Source organism: Suillus plorans (assembly GCF_016647745.1).
Source record: "Suillus plorans strain S12 chromosome Unknown HD556scaffold_44, whole genome shotgun sequence".
Lineage (NCBI taxonomy): Eukaryota > Fungi > Basidiomycota > Agaricomycetes > Boletales > Suillaceae > Suillus > Suillus plorans.
The window spans coordinates 1-22,217 of NW_024537428.1; the positions used below are offsets into that span (position 1 = coordinate 1).

General features: G+C 44.5%; 9 protein-coding genes across 9 annotated transcripts; 4 read left to right on the forward strand and 5 right to left on the reverse strand.

The window, feature by feature from the left end:
- Positions 1-330: 330 nt before the first annotated feature.
- On the reverse strand, positions 331-492 carry HD556DRAFT_1195164 (uncharacterized protein; the record flags this gene model as incomplete). The annotated part of the gene is made up of 1 exon (XM_041296263.1): positions 331-492. A coding segment is annotated over one exon (162 nt), but the record flags the coding sequence as incomplete, so codon positions are not given.
- Positions 493-1,515: 1,023 nt separating this feature from the next.
- HD556DRAFT_1310031 (uncharacterized protein) lies at positions 1,516-3,119 on the reverse strand (the record flags this gene model as incomplete). The annotated part of the gene is made up of 7 exons (XM_041300354.1): positions 1,516-1,772; positions 1,827-1,991; positions 2,043-2,191; positions 2,456-2,538; positions 2,645-2,699; positions 2,939-2,993; positions 3,023-3,119. 7 exons carry the CDS (start codon positions 3,117-3,119, stop codon positions 1,516-1,518), a joined length of 861 nt encoding a protein of 286 aa, XP_041158032.1.
- A 1,497-nt stretch (positions 3,120-4,616) lies between these two features.
- On the forward strand, positions 4,617-5,111 carry HD556DRAFT_1310032 (uncharacterized protein; the record flags this gene model as incomplete). Its single annotated transcript, XM_041300355.1, has 2 exons — positions 4,617-4,775; positions 4,845-5,111. The coding sequence occupies 2 exons, from the start codon at positions 4,617-4,619 to the stop codon at positions 5,109-5,111; spliced, it is 426 nt and encodes a 141-aa protein (XP_041158033.1).
- Positions 5,112-5,591: 480 nt separating this feature from the next.
- On the reverse strand, positions 5,592-6,152 carry HD556DRAFT_1445405 (uncharacterized protein; the record flags this gene model as incomplete). Its single annotated transcript, XM_041306915.1, has 1 exon — positions 5,592-6,152. The coding sequence occupies one exon, from the start codon at positions 6,150-6,152 to the stop codon at positions 5,592-5,594; it is 561 nt and encodes a 186-aa protein (XP_041158034.1).
- A 579-nt stretch (positions 6,153-6,731) lies between these two features.
- Positions 6,732-7,064, forward strand: HD556DRAFT_1197197 (uncharacterized protein; the record flags this gene model as incomplete). The annotated part of the gene is made up of 1 exon (XM_041296302.1): positions 6,732-7,064. A coding segment is annotated over one exon (333 nt), but the record flags the coding sequence as incomplete, so codon positions are not given.
- A 1,479-nt stretch (positions 7,065-8,543) lies between these two features.
- Positions 8,544-10,712, forward strand: HD556DRAFT_1445406 (uncharacterized protein; the record flags this gene model as incomplete). The annotated part of the gene is made up of 5 exons (XM_041306916.1): positions 8,544-9,504; positions 9,560-9,704; positions 9,770-10,114; positions 10,161-10,378; positions 10,432-10,712. 5 exons carry the CDS (start codon positions 8,544-8,546, stop codon positions 10,710-10,712), a joined length of 1,950 nt encoding a protein of 649 aa, XP_041158036.1.
- Positions 10,713-12,152: 1,440 nt separating this feature from the next.
- HD556DRAFT_1310036 (uncharacterized protein) lies at positions 12,153-13,277 on the reverse strand (the record flags this gene model as incomplete). The annotated part of the gene is given in 3 exon segments (XM_041300356.1): positions 12,153-12,645; positions 12,665-13,020; positions 13,251-13,277. The coding sequence occupies 3 exon segments, from the start codon at positions 13,275-13,277 to the stop codon at positions 12,153-12,155; spliced, it is 876 nt and encodes a 291-aa protein (XP_041158037.1).
- A 1,217-nt stretch (positions 13,278-14,494) lies between these two features.
- Positions 14,495-15,412, reverse strand: HD556DRAFT_1310037 (uncharacterized protein; the record flags this gene model as incomplete). Its single annotated transcript, XM_041300357.1, has 3 exons — positions 14,495-14,689; positions 14,741-14,963; positions 15,018-15,412. 3 exons carry the CDS (start codon positions 15,410-15,412, stop codon positions 14,495-14,497), a joined length of 813 nt encoding a protein of 270 aa, XP_041158038.1.
- A 2,928-nt stretch (positions 15,413-18,340) lies between these two features.
- On the forward strand, positions 18,341-20,180 carry HD556DRAFT_1445409 (uncharacterized protein; the record flags this gene model as incomplete). Its single annotated transcript, XM_041306917.1, has 12 exons — positions 18,341-18,432; positions 18,489-18,561; positions 18,617-18,879; positions 18,937-18,961; positions 19,028-19,112; positions 19,167-19,256; positions 19,309-19,362; positions 19,424-19,444; positions 19,496-19,746; positions 19,813-19,983; positions 20,044-20,098; positions 20,152-20,180. The coding sequence occupies 12 exons, from the start codon at positions 18,341-18,343 to the stop codon at positions 20,178-20,180; spliced, it is 1,209 nt and encodes a 402-aa protein (XP_041158039.1).
- Between the last annotated feature and the right edge of the window lie 2,037 nt (positions 20,181-22,217).

Below are 22,217 nucleotides of genomic sequence, written 5' to 3' on the forward strand. Positions count from 1 at the left end.
ATCGCGTTCCTTGGACTTCAAGTTGACATATTCATGAGCGTGTTTCTTGTGTTGCTCACCATGTCGTGGAGGGAATTCTGTTAAATCAGTGACGAATCAGGGCTATCTAAAACAAGACCATCGTACTGTCATATTCCATTGCGCCCTTCGTTCGTAGTTCTGACTGCGGAATGTGACAGCGTGAACAGAATCCTTCCTTTTTACTGTGGCTGTCAAATCCGCAAACCTTACACATTGCTTAATGATCACAGCATACTGTAACCAGAATTACACGAACACGACGACCTGAAATGCAGTTGAATAAGATTTAAACTCGACGACATCATTTGGCTTGCCACTGGGATACTTCTGTGTCTTGAGCATGACTCCTTCGTCATAGAGACGGAGCAAATCATCAACGTAGTTCTTCATAAATAACTGAAGCTGATTGGCATCCAACTCCTTCGAGCCTGGATTAATACCATAAAAAATTAAGTTTCGGGGGCGATACCTGTTGGTGAAATGAACAAGGACCCATCAAGGATGTTGAAGTCAAAGACTTACCGCATATGCGTTGGCAGGTTTCCAATGCAGCTGTACATTATACCAGAGCTGTGGGACCTGGAATTGCTACTGCGCTGGTAGTTAAACCTGAAATCAAGTCAATAGTCTGACAATGCACGAGTTTGTGTCTCACCCATCAAGGCAAAGTGTAATCCCTATTCGCAGCTCATCTGCATCCTCGAGTGCAGGGCTATTATTACAGAAAAGACTCCCATCTGCTGCTCGTAATGTCTTCCATACCTCACCATCTCGTATGGACGACCGTTTGCCAGGGATAGCTTGACATGAACGCTAAGAATCAAGATGTGCTTCGATGCCATCTTGGGACAGAAGTCGAAGAATTCCGTTAGAAAATGGGTTTTAAGGACAGCGCAGTCTCGCCTTCGCACTCGTCTTTGTGCGTGTAGACCCTGAAGATTGTGTTGGAATATCTTTCTAACGAGTCTCTTGGAAAAGTGGTTCACTGCAGTGTGTACAGAGAGAATCAGGCGGCGAGTCAGGGGAGAAGAATCGTCATGCAGACAGTACGCATAGGATGGACCTGAAATAATCAGAGAGTGCTAAATGATTGAAGGCCGTTCTCAATGTCTGTGCTGGCTTATCTTCGACAGTGAAAGCTCGAGTCCATAAAAGATAGATCTTGAAACCTTGAGAACAAGGTTTGCTGCACGGTGGGGTAGATGGGAGCGTAGATTAAGCCATGCGACGAGGAGAAGGATTATCATTATCTTCCAAAACCAATGTGGAGTTGTGTTATCCAGAACGACATCTGGAGGTAGCGGGGTCTCTGGTAGTAGGGATGAAGGTTCTTCATAGGTTGGCTGAACTATCAGAGGGGAAACATCGGTAGAATGAGTTGGTTGCATATCAGCCTGAGGGGGAAAAGGTAATTGAGTATCGGATGATGCTTCAGCTGTGTTGTAAAGACTTGCATGGCGGAGGAGCTAGCCATGTTTTTATCAAGCAAGACATTCAAACATGAACTGTGACGTGTAGAGATTTCTTTGACACTCGCATCGCCATCTTTATCATCAGACACCTCAGCAAGAGTAAACATTGAGTGGAAGGGGTCATTGCATGATCGTGACCAACCCCAGAAAATAATCCGTCGTCGAGTTGGAAATTGTAATCATCCACAAACAGTTCCTCGACATCTTGTTGCATATCGATGTCCTGTGGCATGGGAGAACCGTCAGGTTGAACAAAATCATCATCTAAGGCATCAGTGACTACATCAGTATCCATCCTACTCGGTGGTATCAAAGAGTTTACCAGAAGCTCACCACCGTCCGTCACAGAGTTACTCGGGGCTTGTCCAGGCATAGGGAGGCTTGAATTGTCTGCACTGGGACCAGGTGCGCAATCACTGAGATATATGAGATGGGAACATGTTTGCTCGATGGCTTGGGTAGGGCTCAGAGTAGCCATGACAGTAGAGGGATCATCGACTGAAAACACATTAATACTAACTATATGATCATAGAGTGAGCAACTCGTACCTTTAATGATTGTTTTACCGGTGGCCTGGCTCAATGGTTGAACTTCATAGGTGTTGTTGATATGCTTTCGAGCGGCCGCTATCTCTTCGAAAGAGACGATCTCATTATCGTCGTCTTCATCGTCATCACTGCCCATCTTCCTGTGGAGACTAGACACAAGAGTAAGACCTCAGTCGTAAGATAACGGACTCTATTGATAAGTACCTAGACACAAGAGTCAGACTACGTAGTGTCGTCAGTCTATGTATCGTACAAAGAAATGGAAAGACATACCCTCAGTCGTAAGATAACGGACTGAGGAAAGAGGGAAAGGTGAAAATGAACCATTATATACTAGATTGAATTCCTGGAATTCCTATCCTATACTCCGCTAGGACGTATCGCGTTGTCACGTGCGTTTCATACGCTAACACTTCCTGCTCTTCTTGACTCTAGCAACTTTACGATGCTTCCTCTCTAGCCATGCAGGTATCTTTTTGCCTTGATTTCCGCAGTCCTTTACACATGATGTACAGATACAATGCACAAGGCGCTTATCAGCATCCTCTGGAAAGCGGACCTGATTCAGTACCAAAACTCTGAAGTTCGCTCTAAGTACTCACCTTATTTGCCTTGTGCACCCCTGTGCTCTGCTTCGAGCCTTGTGGCATAAAATTGCTGCAAACCGTGAGTTATTGAATGAATGTTGGATAAAAACCCTTCGGAACACGCGGCTAGGGACTTAGAACTGTCTCGGCAAGAAACTGGGTCAACGATGACATATTGAGGTTGTTCTACTTATATGTGCATGGTGTTGCCCTCATTGGACCAAGGCCATGGCTATGTGAGAGGCCCAGTGAGTTGCACAGATTGGTCACCGATATTGAACTGAGATGAACATGGGTACTCGGACATACACTGAGGGAGTACAAGCAGCGCCGGACGAGGTCTGGGAAGGTGGTCTTGCATGACCTGTACAGCGTGGTAGGTTCTGAACATACACGTGGTGTTTGTACACATATTGAAAGTCTGTCTACAGCCACCTTGCCACATGGCATTCACTTTCACCCAGAACGCAGTGATTGGCATCATAGCCATTGAGTGCGGTGCAGTATTTGCTGTCACGGGGAAGATATCACGTGATGGTTCAAAATTTGGTTCAATTTCAACTTCCGCTTCATACGTTCTCTTCCCATTCTATACTTCCTTTGTTACACATCTTCTCACATCACATTGTCGTAGCTCCATACGGGGGCATAGAGCCGTCGCTCTGACATCATGTGAGAAGTGACATTCGTGTCTAGCTCCTTTATGGGCGCATATGGCTGTCGTCGACAGTCGCACGACGTGTCTGTTCTATTCGCGTCACTCTTGCACGCGTCCCATCTCCTGTCCTGTTCGCATCACTCCTGCACGCGTCCCATCTCCTCGCCGTAGCTCCTTGCAGGAGTTCTGAGCTGTCGCTCTGGCATGGCATGATGGGCGACTCTCGCACTTAGCGCCTTTATGGGTGCCTGGCTGTCGTCGACGGTCGCGCGATGAGTCTGTGCTGTTCGCATCACCATTCGACGCGTCACCTCTCCTTGCTACGTCTGTCCCATTCGCGTCACTCTTGCACGCGTCCCATCTCCTCTCTTTTCTGTCTTGTTCGCGTCACTCGTGCACGCGTCCCATCTCCTTTATTTCCTGTCCTGTTCGCGTCACTCTTACACGCGTCCCATCTCCTTGCCGTAGCTTTTTACGGTAGTTCTGAGCTGTCGCTCTGGCATGGCATGTTGGGCGACTCTCGCACTTAGCGCCTTTATGGGTGCCTGGCTGTCGTCGACGGTCGCGCGATGAGTCTGTGCTGTTCGCATCACCATTCGACGCGTTTCATATTGTCCGGCTCTCGCCGGAGGTTGTGCAATATGTTAGTTGGTTTATTTTTGTGCGGCCCTTATGCATATCCCACACTCCATCTCCTTCCCGTTGCTTTTCGCGTGGGCTTCGAGTTGTCGCCCTAGTTGGGTGTGATAGCGGGCTCATCTGTCCAACTCCCTGTTGCTTCAGTTCAATGTCAATTTAGCAACAATTGATAGATATACTGACACTGTTAGGTTATTAAGAACGTCGGGTCATGGAATTTCTGTGCAGCAATGTCAGATAATAAAAGGCAACACAAAGAAGGGTCGGAGGCTACTCTGAGCATTACCCCCACATAATCAACCTTCAAGACGCTTATCATCTCCTGAAGCTTTCTGTGAAGGATATCTGCTTATTATCCGAGTTTGAGGATCTGAGTGGGCATTGGTTTCATTGAGGTTTACTTACAGTTTTCGTGTTTCCTCTCTAGGTCATCCAACAGGTCTGGATGATATTGGCCTATATGAGTCGCTCAGGTGTTGCGAGGCAAGATACGAGCTAATTTGAGAGAGACGGTACAGACGAAAATGAACAGGAGGATCTCAACTCATTTTTGATTGTTCCGTAGTATTTACTTATACTACTTGCTTTCCGACAAACTCGGATGACGTTAAAATCCGCTGCCTATCGTGCACGGATCATATCAACTGATATTGTCGTCAACTCGTACCTCGCGCAACAACATCAATCTACATGATGGAGCATTATAATCACAAACGAGCTGGTCTTGGGCTTGAAGTAATTGGTGACACTCGTTTTGGTACTATTTATTGGGCAGCACTATCAATAAAATGTGGATTGCCAGCATTTCAGGCTGTCCTTGAAGATACTGATCTTGGAATTGATATGGCGGTGAGTGTTGTCTTCGTTATAGACTCACAACATAGTGCAGTGTTTCACAATGTTCCAGCGTATAAACAGGCCAATCCAATCGCGATAGATCTCATCCTGAATAATCGGCAAAGCAAGGACAACATAGTTACATGTGCATCAAAACCTCCCCCTGATATGTCGAAGCGAGCAGCTCTTGGCATTCAAAAGATTTTGCAGCGGAAATATGGTAATGTTCACGACACAGCCAAATATACTGACCCAAAAGCTGAGATGCAACGTCGAAACTCCGCACTCGCACATCTGGGTCTGGCTGAAGCACTTCATAATCAGTTCGAGGCTTATTTCCGTGCTTAGTATTCATTCAATCGCAAGATGCGCTCCAATCAGACCCCACGTGATTACTGGCGAGCACTGTTGAAGTCAGGGGATGAACTTGCTGATGTACTTCCAGTGAGTATAAAGTTTCCGTCGTTTTCTAAAATTTCTAACTATATCTGCCAGATTATCGCAATTAAAATGTTCCCTCAAACCAGATTGACAGGACACTACTTCGTGCGCGCTATTCTCAATGTCGAACTCACTTATCTCACTCGATTTTAACCAGATGTTCAGGATCTTTTTGTTGTTAATGTTTTGTATGTTTCTGAATCGATTCGTAGTAATATTAAAGTGTAGCTATATATGACAAAACGCGAAATATGATGCATATACAAAAAGCTTAAGCTACAGTGCAAAGCTATATATCCGCTGTGTCGATAGAATTTGAAACATGGGTAAGACTAGAGATTCAATAGAGATGTTGATGTTACAGGTAAATGCATATATATATACTAACTACTTCAAAAGTCCAGCTTTTAACAATCTCAACCGTCTTTCCTGCCTGTTCCTTTGACGCCTTTCCTGCTCCTCCTTGTCATCTCTGGCGGGGGGTTCTACAATCACGACCTCATCATCCTCATCCGCGACCCTCTCCTTTCTTGTGCCAGCCCTCTTGGGGGCGGGTTCCACAATCTCTACCTCGTCGTCATCTCTAGCCCTCTTCTTGGCTGGGATCTTTGATGACGTCCTGTTAACCCTCTCATCCCATGCCTTCAAGATGGCCTTATCTCTCAACGATGCCTTCTTTATGGCTTCATCTCTCTCCTCATCTCTCTCCCTCCTGTATCTTTCTCTGAATCTTTCCTCTGGAGTCTTCAACGTGTCGATTGGACTCTCGGACCGCGTGTCCACTGGAATGTCGGGCTGCGTGTCTACCGGACTGTCGCGACGCATCGTCTTCATCTTCCTAGGCCCTCTTCTGTTGGTGGGCGCCGTCATCCTTCCGACCCTCCTGACTTTTGGTGGTGCGCCATCGATAGGCTGCTTTGGTTTGGTCGGGGGTTGGGGTCGCGTCATTGTGAGTTATTATAAGAGACAAGGATTGTAAGTCACAAAATAATGTGATAGTTGTAGGATGAAGACGAAGACAAGCGTATTTGAAGTGAACTAGATACTGTGGACTGTGGTGACTCTATTGAATCGTGAAGCGGTCCACCTGGTTAATTGAGCGAATCTCTCAGAGGCACTTAGATGATCACTCATACATACATATATTAGATATATTTACACATCGTAAACACATTTGATCTACTTTCACCCCAAGTTTGAAATGGTAAGCGTCTGGTTTGCAACAGATGATCGCTGTACTGATCGCCTAACTACCATTCACGATTCAAATGTCAAGTTTGCTGATTGATGCCCAATCAAAATCGACAAGAATGAGGTAGATACGCGTAGATAGATGTCTAACCACAAATTGAGGTAGATATAAATCTAAGAATTTCGAGAAAGCAAAACCCTAATTTTGTGCAAAACGCAAAGAATATTGGCAAAGGAAGAAAATGCAAATATTGTCAGACTGCGATCGCGTAGTTTGCAACTGCGCAACGAACTTTCGGCAAACTTTGCACATGCACACTAGGTCAATGTGCACCTGGTAGCGACCATGCTGATATTAGTGTGTTTCGCCTCCCCCCTGGTGGTTCTCAAGAATATGCTGACAATTTACGCCACCTCGTCCCATCCCCTAGTCAACGACAATTGGAGATGCGCAGGACAGAGACCAGTATCACGAAGCCACCTCTTATTCTTAGACTCAACCCTTCACGTTGCCTTGGAGTTCCCAACTGTACGACCACGGATATTATGCATCTAGCTGGTAACCTCAGTGACCTCCTCATTTCTCTTTGGCGTGGAACGATAGATTGTGCCGCTACAGATGATGTAACTACATGGGATTGGGCAGTACTCCATGACGCGGAAGCTTGGAGTGCACATGGGGAGTTGGTTGCACAAGCGGGTCCGTTTCTTCCTGGTTCTTTTGATCGCAGAAAAACTCAACACAAGTTAGTTATAAAACTTAGGAATTCCAACTGTAAACCGTTAGTCTCGCTCCTGGCCTTTTTGGAACACTCACTTTTTCAGATCCCTCTGCACAAGCGCCAGGCATTTCTGGACACCAAGTGACTAGTACGGATGGCTTGTGTGCTATTCCTGCAAATGATACCGGCGAGATGTCCTTATCGTATGGTGCTAGTCGTGCTTCCACCTTGGGAGCACTTGCGAAACAAACACGCGAGAGCGCCGATTCTCAACGCTTTGTATGTCGATGCAAGCGGGCCCAAGAGTGTGGAACCTGAACAAGTGGTATGTGTTCATATTCAAACACACACAAGTCTCACTATTGTTTTAAAGATCCGTCCTGATGACGACCCTCTGCACACTCCCAATGACTAACATACACTTCCCCCCGACAACGAACCTCTGCACACTCCAACAACAAACTTTGAGGACTATCGCTGAGGATTATCGCGACTATGGGACGGACTATTGAGAATTTTAGCATATGGCCGCACTTTGTAACTTTGAGGACTTACTGGAGTCACCAGACTTTGACGACTTTAAGCACGTAGTTGTACCTTCACTTAATATGAGGGAATATACCTACTATTATTGGACTTCCAAGACCGAACTTTGAGGACTTGCCACCCACGACTTTGAGGACACTTTGAGGACTTACCACGAGACTTTGAGAAATTACAACGACTTTAAGGACACTTTGAGGAATTACCACGACTTTAAGGACACTATGAGGACTTACCACGACTTCAAGGACGCTTTGAGGAATTACCACGACTATGAGGACACTTTGAATACTATGACGACTTCAAAGACACTTTGAGGACTTACCACGACTTCAAGGACGCTTTGAGGATTTACCACGACTTTAAGGACTTACTAGACTTACTTGACTTTGGCGATTTTAACCACATAGTCGTACTTTCACTTGATATGACTCTGAGCACAATTTTTGGACTATACCTAATATTAATGGACTTCCAAGACCGATGACTATATTCACACTGATTATTTACCAAGTGTCTGACCGCTCTGAATGTATTATGACTTTGAGGACACGGTCACACTTCCAAGACTCACCACATTCACACTTTCCTTACTAAGCTTATGAAGATCAACTTCTCCTGTAAAACACATCCTTCAAATCGATGATATTGTCAAAAGTCCACTGTTGGTTGAAGCCAACAATTGTGCAAGTGTCTCCTTACCTAATGCGTGTGGCCGATTCAAATCCATTTATTTGACCCCGCCGCTCGTCCTTCTTTCCTCTTAACTTCTTTCGCCCCATCTTGAATTTGCAAAGCTCGTAACATTACGAGCTAATAGCATATCATAACCAACCCCACGCTTAGTTTTATCTTAAATAAGTGAATTCCTCGTTGATATACAATGCCACAGCACGACCAACCGGACAAGAAGCCAAGGCTTCAGCACGCCGATCTTTCCGAATCTAATCTTACCGAACAGGAAAAGCAACGCGAACGTCAAAGACGATGGCTCGCCAACGAGAAGCGCGATCCTGCTCGGGCGCAAGAGATCAAGGAAAGGAACGCGGCCAACAAACGTGCATGGAGAAAGCGAAAGAAGGAGGAAAAGGAGAAGGCCGACCAAACAGGCAACGCAGGCCCCGCCGAAGGACAAGGTCCTGCGAAGAAACAGCGTGTTTCCTCTCCCGAAACACATGCTGAGGCGGGACCGTCCAACTCAGCCCCAGACGATATCCCTATCAACCCAATCCTCCTCAACCAGGAGGAAACCCTTCCTCAGGCGGGACCTTCTAACTCAGGCCCGGACCATATCCCTATCGACCCACTTCTCCTCAACCAGGAGATTGCCGCGCCTACTCCCACTCTCCCTCTAATGCGCGATGCTGAGGTGATGACGGATGCGCCGGAACCTTTCGTCAATCTGCCCGTCGAAACCATCCCTGTACCTTCTTCGCCTACCTTCTCTACCCTTACCAATCTCGACTCTCGCGACCGGGCGACTCCCATTATCGGCACTCAAGTACACGAAAAATCAGACACCATCGACTGGTCTGATGGATCCACGACGGTACTACCGTGCATCATGAGGGATGGCGTCAATATATGCCAAGAAGACGCCGACACAGTGGCTTTCTTTGCTTCTCTCCCGGAATCGCTTCCAGAGACCTCTAAAAACGTCGTGCATTTACATTACAAGGACTGGCGCACAAAGAGCCGACAGTTGTGCGACGAGATCTCTGCGGCGATTCGGGTAAACAAAGCCGTCGTCATTCGGAACATAAGCACACCCGAACCTGCAACGTTGGATCTAGACTACCTCGAAGATCGCGGGATGTCAGACTTAATGCACGTCGTCATACATGGTATGATTATTTTAATTTTGTATACTCATCACACGATCTAACCTTGTTACAACAGACGCTGAACAACGTACCAAGGATTTCACGTTTCCCCACCAGCATGCAACTCTCGAAGAGTTCGTGAACAACATACACGATCCTAACAAGATCCAGTGTATTCTAGACGTTGGATACGGACAAGGTGGTCTCCCGTCAGCTCTAAGGTTCGTACCCATATCATTATTCTAATCCATCACACTACTAAGTTAGCTGACCCGTCCATTATTAGCACTCTCGACAGCGGTATCGTCAACGGATGGAATCAAACTACCGTTGACTGCCCCGTCGGTGAAAAGGTCCACCCGGATAACTTCACCGTACACTCGTGGGCGTTGATTCATAGCCCCGCGTTTTGGACACATCCGCACCACGACTCGGATGGTAGCCTGACATTCGTGCAAGTCGAAACAGGCGAAAAAAAATGGGGCCTGTGGCGACACGTTCACGAGGACATGCTCACACGGACCCACCTCTCCGAAATAGCCCCCGAACTCACGGATCTCTATCAAAACCGCAAGAAAATACAGGAGACTTGGCACGGAGAAATTGTCACTCTCTTACCCGGTGACATGCTGTGAGTACATTGTTATTTTATAAGGATTTTTACTCATAATTACTAGTATACAACCTCCAGGCCAATTCCACGCGGTTTATACACCAGTAACTTCGTTTGCCACCGGAGGGCATTTCTACAACTACGAAACCATGCATCTAACGGAACTTTCTCGATACATAGACCACAAGCAAGGAAGGACCCTCACTAACCAAGTCCACGAGCATTCTCTGGAAACTTTTCAGCGAATGGTCATTAACTTACCGCGCATATCGCGTCGTATTAGTGAGTCTATTTCTACTTGTACAACGTTGGACACTTTTGACATAATTTTTCAGAGCTATACAGCAGGCCTTTGATTGCTCTTTGCATCATGGTCTTCGATTGCAACAAATATGTTGCCGCCGGCACTGAAAAGCCGAAGTTCAAGACGAACACCACAAAGCCGGCGCATGATATCGCCAACGCGATCATAAAGAACTTCTGGAAGGACCTCAAGAACGCAACTAGCGTGTATCGCAAGAAGCAGATACATGGCAGCAATAGCCAGACGCATCCGGGTGAACCCATTAGTAGAGATGAACTGCTGAATTGCTTGAAGCGCTTCACTGCGCTGTAGTGTAGTTACTATATATTTACTTAAAATTGGATTTGACATGCTGTATGAATAGACTGTACAATACATTCTTATTAGGTGGGATGTGCAGGTATGACCGAGAAGTTAAACAATCGTGAATGTAACGCTATATTATAACTCTTCAATTCTTTTGCGAGTCACATTTGTGTTTGATACATCATGGGAATTTATCTTGATCCTATTAGTAAATCTATAAGTTATGTTGGACGAAGAAATAGATGGAGCCGAAGTGAAATAATCGATACTGTCCGCACAGTGTCCTCAAAGTGTCCTCAAAGTGTCCGCAAAGTTTATAGTCACCCAAGTGTCTTCAAAGTGTCCTCAAAGTAGCATAGTCATCAAAGTGTCCGCAAAGTCGTATAGTCCGCAAAGTGTCCGCAGTGTCCTCAAAGTAGTATAGTCCGCAAAGTGCCGGCAAAGTGTCGGCAAAGTGTACTCAAAGTAGCATAGTCATCAAAGTGTCCGCAAAGTCGTATAGTCACCAAAGTATCAGTGAAGTGTCCGCGAAGTGTAGGCAAAGTGTCCTCAAAGTAGCACAGTCATCAGTGTCCGCAAAGTCGTATAAGTACTCACCAAAGTGTCCGCAAAGTTTCCACTGTAGTAATATCCAGATGCATCTGGGGCAGCCTATCAGCAGAGAAGAACTACTGACTTGTTCGAAGCGCTTCACCACTCTGTAGTATTTTTTACTAGATATATTACATATATTGGATTTTTCATGCTGTATGAATGCATGAATACCAACTACGGAATTGTCCAATATATTTTTAGTCGTGATACTCGTCAAATTCTAGTTAAACAAGTGTGAATGCAGCGCCAGATTATAAAGGTTCAACGTTTTTGCGAGTCACACTCGTATTATTACGCATTTGAATTGATTAGGATTCTACTAATAAATCTGTGATTTAAGTGTGCACGAAGAAATACATAGAGCTGAAGTGAAATAATTGATACTCAAAATGAGTCCTCAAAGTCACACCGGGTCATCAAAGTGTCCTCCAAGTTCAACGACGTCCTCAAAGTCAAACCGGGTCCTCAAAGTCAAGGTACGTCTTCAAAGTCTCACGACGTCCTCAAATCGTTGTTTGAATCTATGAAAAATCCAGACAAGATACAATTGCACTATGATAATTCAGTGCACATTGTATAAATTTACGATAGTCTTGTCACGTGAACATTATCACGTGAAAATTATCACGTGATGGTTCAAAATGTGGTTCAATTTCAACTTCCGCTTCATACGTTCTCTTCCCATTCTACTTCCTTTGTTACACATCTTCTCACATCACATTGTCGTAGCTCCTAACGGGGGCAAAGAGCCGTCGCTCTGACACCATGTGAGAAGTGACATTCGTGTCTAGCGCCTTTATGGGCGCATATGGCTGTCGTCGACAGTCGCATGACGTGTCTGTTCTGTTTGCGTCACTCTTGCACGCGTCCCATCTCCTCGCCGTAGCTCCTTACGGGAGTTTTGAGCTGTCGCTCTGGCATGGCATGATGGGCGACTCTCGCACTTAGCGCCTTTATGGGTGCCTGGCTGTCGTCGACGGTCGTGCGATGAATCTGTTCGGTTCGTATCACTATTCGACGCATCACCTCTCCTTGCTGTGTCTGTCCCATTCGCGTCACTCTTGCACGCATCCCATCTCCTTTCTTTTCCTGTCCTGTTCGCGTCACTCTTACACGCGTCCCATCTTTTTGCCGTAGCTCCTTACGGGAGTTTTGAGCTGTCGCTCTGGCATGGCATGTTGGGCGACTCTCGCACTTAGCGCCTGTATGGGTGCCTGGCTGTCGTCGACGGTCGTGCGATGAATCTGTTCGGTTCGTATCACTATTCGACGCATCACCTCTCCTTGCTGTGTCTGTCCCATTCGCGTCACTCTTGCACGCATCCCATCTCCTTTCTTTTCCTGTCCTGTTCGCGTCACTCTTACACGCGTCCCATCTCCTTGCCGTAGCTCCTTACGGGAGTTTTGAGCTGTCGCTCTGGCATGGCATGTTGGGCGACTCTCGCACTTAGCGCCTGTATGGGTGCCTGGCTGTCGTCGACGGTCGTGCGATGAATCTGTTCGGTTCGTATCACTATTCGACGCATCACCTCTCCTTGCTGTGTCTGTCCCATTCGCGTCACTCTTGCACGCATCCCATCTCCTTTCTTTTCCTGTCCTGTTCGCGTCACTCTTACACGCGTCCCATCTCCTTGCCGTAGCTCCTTACGGGAGTTTTGAGCTGTCGCTCTGGCATGGCATGTTGGGCGACTCTCGCACTTAGCGCCTGTATGGGTGCCTGACTGTCGTCGACGGTCGCGCGATTAGTCTGTTCTGTTTATATCACTATTCGACCCATCAGCACATCTCCTTGCTGTGTCTGCCACGTTCGCGTCACTCTTTCACGCGTCCAATCTCCTTGCTGTTTCTGTCCTGTTCGCGTCGCTCTTGCACGCGTCCAATCTCCTAGCTGTTTCTGTCCTGTTCGCGTAACTCATTGCACGCGTCCCATCTCCGTGCCGTAGTTCCTTACGTGGGTTTTGAGCTGTCGCTCTGGCATCGCACGATGGGTGACTCTCGCGCTTAGCGCCTTTATAGGCGTCTGGCTGTCGTCGACGGTCGCGCGATGTGTCTGTGCTGTTTGTATCAATATCTACTATATCTTCTTCAACATGTTATCAAAGCAATTGTAAGTAGTCTTGAAAATATTCCTGCGGACGCCTAGCAGAATTGAGTTATCACTCTGGAGATGAGCATTTCAACAAACACAATTAAGTGATCTGAGAGGACAGGGGAAGAATTGAACGTATGATTGTGTATCTATATCCCATGACAGAGCTGTTCCATGAATTCGAAAATAAACTTCCTCAAGTAGTTACAAGACAATGAACCGACTTTGGTGAATTGTAGACTCACCCACGATACACCTCATACATTCATTAAACATAGTATTTATAAGCAATGAAGCAGTTGATTCACCATATGTACATGGAATACTGATTGATATGTGGAGACATGCACCATCAACATAGTCACCACCTGTGATGTTCTGGCATATGGCCGCCACTATTACACATTACTGTGACTTCCTCGAGGTTTCACAAATATTCACGTATTTATCACACAAATTGCTTGATGCTTGGAAAAAATCATTTGTTGTATGTGGATATTGGAGTGCTAATGCATTTGTGCTCACAATGGCGGCCAAGCTAACAAGTAAAATAATGAATATCCACATGTTGCACAATGTACATGATTGTGAACGTGACTGCTCAAATTTGTGGGTGGCATAATGCACAATACTGATTCTGGACTGGCTCCTGTGGATATTTGTGCGTGGGAGAATACAATAGAGGGATTTCGGAATGGCCATGGTGGATATTTATTACTCTCGAGCATTATTAAAACAATCTCGCAAATTATTAATATATCATTCCCGGTCCAAACCAACAACAGGTACATGTATAATTAAGCTCTGATATTCAAGTGAACCAATTGCCTCATTGAGGCTCTTGAGCTCTCACATAACGGGTTTGAAATGAGAATATCGAATTAATGGGAAAGGAAAGTCATTGTATTGAGTCGTTTATAGAATATATGAACTAAACCACACATGCGTCCAAATTTTCAATTTTGTGTATTGAGATACAGGGAATGACAGGATGAAAAGGATCATCTAAGAGCATAATGTACATATGATGGATAGTTGGGTACGTATGATGGGTGTGCTACTAGTATATAATTTTACTAGCTAATTAGTCCCTAAGTCGTCAGGTATCAATCAGACACCGTCAAATCTATCACCTCTGGCTTTTTTTTGGCTTTGGCCTTTCTGCGCATATTTCCAAGACCAGATGGCTTTATGATTCTCAGCATCATCTGAGGCCGAGGGGAGTACAGAAGGAATTCAACGAGAGTTGTGACGCGCAGGTTTCCCTCTAGGTTTTCTATCGCATGTCTTAATCGTGGAACCTAAAAATCAATTAATATAACCTTCCAATGAAAACAACGAATAAATCTCACGCAATCCCAAATGTCTCCCTCTTCGGGGGTATCCCCGACAATCTCCATCTTCAAAAATTTAGTCAAGAAATCCTCGTATTCCTGTCCTGGCTGGTCTTTAGCGGAGGACACGATCGTCTGGATTATGCGGTACGGTAGGAATATCTTTCTGAATTGACTCCTGTATTGCGCCGATGGAACTCCCAGACAATATCGAGCTCGCTCGGTTTCGATATACATGGAACTGTAAAATGAATGTCATAAGATATCAAGCGAGTTCAAGATAAAGGCGACTTACCCATCAGGGTCAGCAAGGTTGATGTCGTAACTCTGTATGGGTTCAATACGAATAAAGCCAGGCTCGTGTCCTTCGACACAAATCATACCAGCCCCGTTGATATCGCGAGACCCGAGTTCAAAATGACCGTCTAGTTCTGGAAGAAGAACCATGTCTTGCCACCAGTCGAAAAAAGCAAAGTCCTGTAGTAAGTACACGGTGTCTTTCTGTCCACCGCTTTGCCGCTTGACAGGGAAGTACTTATGTTCCGGTACTAATGTACCGGACGGTGGAAGATAAGGCTTCCCATGGTCAGGAACTTCAGTAGTACTGTTGCTATCTACGGTGAGTATTTCGTCCGGAAAGGACACCTCGTATGCTGTCGGTTTCCTTCTTCCTTTGCGATCAGCTGGCATCCTGGCTTGTCTTGGTATTGAACAAGTGAGTAAAAAAGACGAGGGTTGTGTGGTTGAAAGCTGAGATGATTTATTGGCTGGTAGGGGAATTTCTTTGAGCAAGCCAAGGTGTGAGATGCAGGACAAGAAAACTTGACCGTTTTTATATCTATCTGGTCCTGTGGCAATTTTTGCGACTGCGCATGTGGATGATTCACAATTTATTGAACACGAAAGTTGACACAGGACAATAATGATTTTGTTGTGGGACTCATGTTTGACCACGATTTATTCTGCCATTGTAGTATGGACCATTATGCTCCCGAGCACTGCATCTTGTGCTTGGTGTCTCCTTGAATTCATTTGTTGACTTTGATATTTTTTTTTCTGCTATTATTACGTAGAATCACCACTACAGCGCTACCGTGCTCCATAATACAACAATGTGCTACAGAAATGAATTTTTGCTACAATTACTACAGGTGCCTCCAAGCACCTTAGCGTTACATAATTTGGCTATGTAGCACTATGTAACCAGTCACTGGAGCTCCCAAAATATTTGTTTTTTTCCCTCCATAGTAAGTGAAAGTCTCGCTATGCAGTCGTAGTTAGATAGAATCTTGGCCTACGATGTATTGATTGACTTGCCTCATACTGTTCGCCTCCCCCGGTCTGTGTTTTGTATGTGGATTATGGAGTGCTAATACATTCGTATGTACAATGATGGCCGAGCTCACATGTACAATAATGAATATTTACATGCTACAAAATGCAATGGACAGAATTGCGAAATCGGCGCTGCTGACATGTGCGCGTGGCAGACTGCATGTGCCCAGAGTAATGTTTAGCATTGACGGGCCCGTTTGTCCATCTGAAGAGCTGCCCAATATGCAGCTCATATAGATGGGATCAAGCAAAGTTATGAGCGAGTAGGGGAAAAATCAAGGTCGCGGCACAAACATTTGTTACTATCCCACTTGAGCCGCAGCTACAGCCGCTCTATCGTGACGCGGCGAGTGCGTGTCATATGCGATACCTTTTGGAGCGAACCCAGGAGGTTCTAGATGGTGTGAGGCAGATAGGAAAGATCCCCGTTGTTGACGATATCGCAATGTGGTTTGATATTCTTGGTACTGTGCTTGATGGTGAGATCAAGCAGGATGTCATTCTTCTGATGGATTGCTCTGGCGCTTACGGTGTTACTGCTCTCTATCGTTGGGTAATTATTGCTCTGTCGCGTTGGTGTAATTCAGTTTAAAATGTATCTGTAATTATTTTCTATCGTCGATGTTCATTCTATAAATGAATAAATATAGTATTACTATAATGAGTGGACACATTTATCCCGCTGCAGGTTGATCTTGGGGCTTAGTATTCAATACGACTTCGATATCTTGAAACTGTGTCCTCACAAAATTGATCTCACAGTTTCTGCATGGTACAGCAAAGCCTCATTTATATCCAGCAATGAAATAACGAGTTGGAAAGTATGCATATATTTTTGGCTCTATGAATTTATTTCGAAATGTAGATTTCGAACCCATCTGAAAAATGGCATCTCGCATGCGCCGACGAATATACTCGTATATTAACAACACCATCAATTTTTGTCTTCACCCCCACAATGTTAATTAAATACGATAAGGTGACAAGTTTTCCCTCAGCGGTGTCCGCTGCTCCAACAACAAATGACAGCAGCCATGGGAATATCTCACTTTATTTTTTAACAGGGCAATAATTTGAGCGCATATACTGCATCTACTTTGTGATACAAGCCAAAGGCGCTATTGAATGTGTACATTTTACAATTGGCGAGTGCCATCACAAACATGCAGTGAGTGTCTACTAATTCCATTCTGCATTGAACGACTATAAGCTCTTTACAAACGCTTTGTCCTCGCCATGTTATAAATCGGAGATAGCGCTCTCACCATCATCATCAGAATCAGCTTCTGGATCACTGTCGAGATCGCCTTCCTCGCACTGGTTATCACCTACGAGTCCCATGCTGCATGTGTCTGACAAGCAGCGATGCCTTTCTGTGTAAAATTTGAGCAAAAAATACTGGCGATTATTGCAAGGAACTACTTACTATTCTCAAGTATTGGTAACCGGACCCTTTCTTCCAATAATTCCCAAAATAAGATGTCCTGCCTCCGACGCAGGTCACGCCATTTGACCATCATGCTGGCCAATAGTACTATTCTATCATCGTTAATTCCAAACAACGCTAGGAAAGATTCGATTTCACGGTGGGATTCTTTGATGCGAAACGCCAGTACGCAGATGCGCGGATGACGAAGCAGACGCTTGATTGCAATTGGCTGACAATTGGGTGTCTCAAGCGACAGACTATTTATTTGGTGGGGCGGGTGCACCCCTGCAAGCGTCACCCCATCTAACTAGAGTCAATACATTAGGGGCAATTCTTGTTCAAAACCTTGAATACATTTTTGACCGGCGAATAACTACTCGTGACTCGTCACGGTCTCTACCTTTATACTACACAAAGGGATAGGTACAACTACACAAAGGGATAGGTACAACTACACAAAGGGATAGAACTACACAAAGGGATAGGTACAACTACACAAAGGGATAGAACTACACAAAGGGATAGGTATGTATATTACTGGTATAAGTCAGGTTACCGCGACTAGTCGTGTCAATACGCCCTCGTTGAACATCAATCAAATGGCAACGACTCTGAGCCAGACTCATAGTACTCTTACAGATGCTGACTTATTGAAACTAGGCATACCCTCATGGCCATCAAGGTTGCAAATGTATTCAAAAGCTGTGATGCAGTAAGTCCTTCGACTTGAATCAGCGCGACTTCCCGGTCAGTGTGACTACTAGTACTAGTACTAGGTCAGTTACGACGATGTAGTGCCAGTTCGCTGCAGCACAGTCACAGTGCCAGCCTGACTTGGAGCACCTGGGCCTGTCATGGACATCTCTAATTTTTTTATTCATGATACTAGTGATTCTGCGCTTGGCCCTGACTACTCGATAAAGTGCAAACAGGTTGATGGCTTCAGGTGGGTTGAGTTAGTCCTTGTCCTACTGAACCAAACTGAATACGTCATTCCCGAAGGAAACACAGCTACGGTGTCTGGCAAGGAATCGTGCATCCTTCAGGAGTATTGTATTATTTCGACGTCTCAATGGTAAGTAAATATTCATCGGTAATTCTTGTCTGTCGCATATCTCACAATCAGACAGAAAACATATACAGGAAGCGATGTGAAAAAATACACGCCTAATCAATTGAACAATCTTCAGAACTGGATAAGGGCAGCACGCAGGAGATTGCAGGAAGAAACATGGTATATGGTCGTAAAGCCTGTTACAAGAGAAGACAGAGACTACTACGAATACTATTGCGTGGTCCCGGATGCCCGCATCATTGCTTGGTTTGAGGATTTTAACGCCGACCTTCTATTCCAGGAATGCGCCTTTGCGAGAGAGTGGAACCACAAGAGCAAGTTCTATTCCCCAATGAACGTGTTCCGATTATGCTGATAATTCCATGGTGGTGTCAGGGCTCGAGCTGGAGGCACAATTTTGGTGAGAACATGTTGATGAGGTAGAAAAGAGACTTCTAGGATACTAACACGAATTTTTTTCAGGAAGCACATTGATTTCTTTCCAAGACATTATATTATGCAACGCTCGGATGCTACTGAGCTACGCGCACACTTAGAATGGTATCTGGCAGGTAAGAAACGCATCTTGTATCAAGCAATGACTGATATCAAAGAATAAATGATAGAGGGGTTGATTCTGGAACAATCGACTGCGGCATCATTGTTTTGGAGCACCGACCAAACGGAGAAAGTGATCGCTCGCCTTATTAGCTTTGGTACTTCGCAAGACATTATGCAACCTTTTCCTTTTTTTAAACAGAATTGCAGAGAACCTTCTCAACTCCGATGCATCCTTGAAGGAACAAGGCGTCGCATACTGTGGTGCGCTTATGTTGATCGCGGCTCTCGTTCGAATACTAAACTGACTCGCATAAACTAACAGGAAGGATATGGAATATTTTACGTAAGTGACAGGATCAGTGCTCCGAAAATTTAGTTTTAATTTGCTGGAAAGGCCATCACCAGTTTCTCAACTACTATGGTTTTCCAGAAGCTCGTCTGATGCGGACCCATTCAATTGAGGGAAGCAAACGAAACCGAAATATCCGTTTTTTATCTTTGCTATCGACAGCTGCAATGTTTGGTGTTCCAGTGATGGTATTGGAGCATGTTGAAAAACTTCACGTTGACGGTATTGTCAATCTGCTTGATATCAAGAAATTCCTTGACCATTTCAACGACGATAACATAAAGCACAGCACTCTGGTATGTGATTTACCATCAACGTACACTTTTCTGATATTCGTGTCCTTGTTCTTTCCCACTGCCCAGGCGGGCGTTATCATGGCAGTAGATGCTAGCATACTTGCTATTCCGAATATTGGTTCCCAAGTAACAACAAGAACACTATGCTCTCTTTCACTTATCCTTAGCGTCCACTGCATTTTTGCGGGCGTTGTGGCACAACACTTTGGGCAGAAGATGAAGTCTCTTCAATTTGCCGTGCGCTCAAGTTCAATAGATTATTCTTGCGGTTATTTTCTCACCCGAACATTTTAACAGTCTCATAACTTGCAATACCACTTTACGAAGGTTGCTATCATCTATAGCGCTCCTAGTTTGTTGCGAACGACAAGGTATTTTCTCACTCACTTGAATCTATCACAATAGTGATGAATATGTGTTATTCAATAGCGTAGCATTATCTACTCTGGGCCTTTTAGCTGGTATTTTCACAGTGCCAGATCGGTCTTTGATAACAACCATACCGTGCATGATCACCATGGTTTTCGTTGGAGGATTTTTGACTTGGTCTTCAGTTTCCATTTCTCGTCAACATCTAATGCACGGGGTTAGAACAATGTCTTGATTTCACAAGAAATCATCGCAGTCAATAGATTTCAGAAAAACTTCGTGTAGATTGTAATGAGATCCGTGCTATTCACTTAGTATCTGAGCACCTCAAAGCATCAATGAGCCCTTTCTCATCAATTATATTACTGGAACTCCTCATTCCTGAGCCAAATATCTAAATCTTGTTAAGTAGCGGTGTATAGCCAATTAATTTCATTGTTTTTGTCTCTCAAGATAAAGATTTGTCACAAATGGACTGTAACTAATAGCAATAAAACACTCCTTAAAGGTGAAAGTCATTTTATATATGAAATTCAGATACATATTAGGGGATATGGTAATCGGCGTCAGACACTAGTAATGATACAACTACTTTTATGGTGATTGCAAGCTTGGTATAGTATTATATAACGAAAAGTATCAGAAATATCGAGATTTTTGTGTAGTGGGTAGCACATCACATATGATTGCATATCATTTGCTTCTTTTCTCGTGTCTCTGTGAAAAGTAAGACCACTGTGAAATTATAGGACCTTTTTCTATATCCCTTAGGGTTAGCTATGGGTTTTTTTAAGGCTTTATAGATAATGACACCTCCACTGGAACTGTTCCAGTGGAGGTTAGTTAGATTAGTGAGTTGGTAAGATTGCCTCTGCTGGAACTGTTCCAGTGGAGGGTTAGTTAGATTCAGATGTCTCTGCTGGAACTGTTAGTTAGTTAGTTAGATTAGTTAGATTCAGATGTCTCTGCTGTAACTAGGTTAGTTATTTAGTTAGATTAGTTAGATTCAGATGTCTCTGCTGGAACTGTTAGTTATTTAGTTAGATGGTCAGATGCCTCTGCTGGAACTGTTCCAGTGGAGGTTAGTTAGATTGTCAGATGCCTCTGCTGGAACTGTTCCAGTGGAGGGTTAGTTAGATTGTCAGATGCCTCTGCTGGAACTGTTCCAGTGGAGGGTTAGTTAGATTCAGATGTCTCTGCTGGAACTGTTAGTTATTTAGTTAGATGGTCAGATGCCTCTGCTGGAACTGTTCCAGTGGAGGGTTAGTTAGAAGGTTAGATCATTTTATTTGGTTAGATTGTCAGATTACTGGAATTGTTCTAGTAGAGGTTATATTATTTCATTTGGTTAGATTATCAGATTACCTCTACTGGAACAGTTCCAGTGGAGGGTTAGTTAGGTTAGTTAGATGCCTCTACAGACTGAACATTGATGCCATGACACATACAATGACAAGTTGAACGACAACAAACAAACATGCAATCTGTCTTTTAAAATGTGCTTTACATTAGTATAGTGTCAGTAGATATGAAGCACAATATATTATTATACACCAGATCTACCTCAAAGTCCTTGGAATCAATAAACTCCTGCACTGCATTAGGGTTAGTTAGAGTTGATGAAATGGATCCTGTGCATCAGATCACCGATGGACCACCAAAAATTTGAATACATGACTCACAGAAAAAGATCAATCTTGGCTCGTTACACAATGTCAATAATGTGCATAGGATTTTCAACCTCCTTGCACCATCTCAGGTAACCAGGCCAAGCCATTTGTTGAGCCAATAGACATGGTAGCTTGATATCTTGTTCCTCAATCTTGATGAGGGTTAGTTAGGGTTAGTGCTGAGCACGTATCCTGCCAATCTTGCAGATAACTCATATGGTACTGAACCTTGCAAAGTTAGGGTTAGTCTAAGTACAAGGCATTTACGGATATCCATGGCTATGCATCCACAAGTCAAATTTCTTGCATTATATATGGTATTATTTAGTAGGAGCAGAATTGTATCTTTCTATAGTTCATCAGTAAATTCACACATTCCTTAACATCCTTTTTCGCCACTTGTCACGAAAATCTTCAAATGTTGCCGCTTAT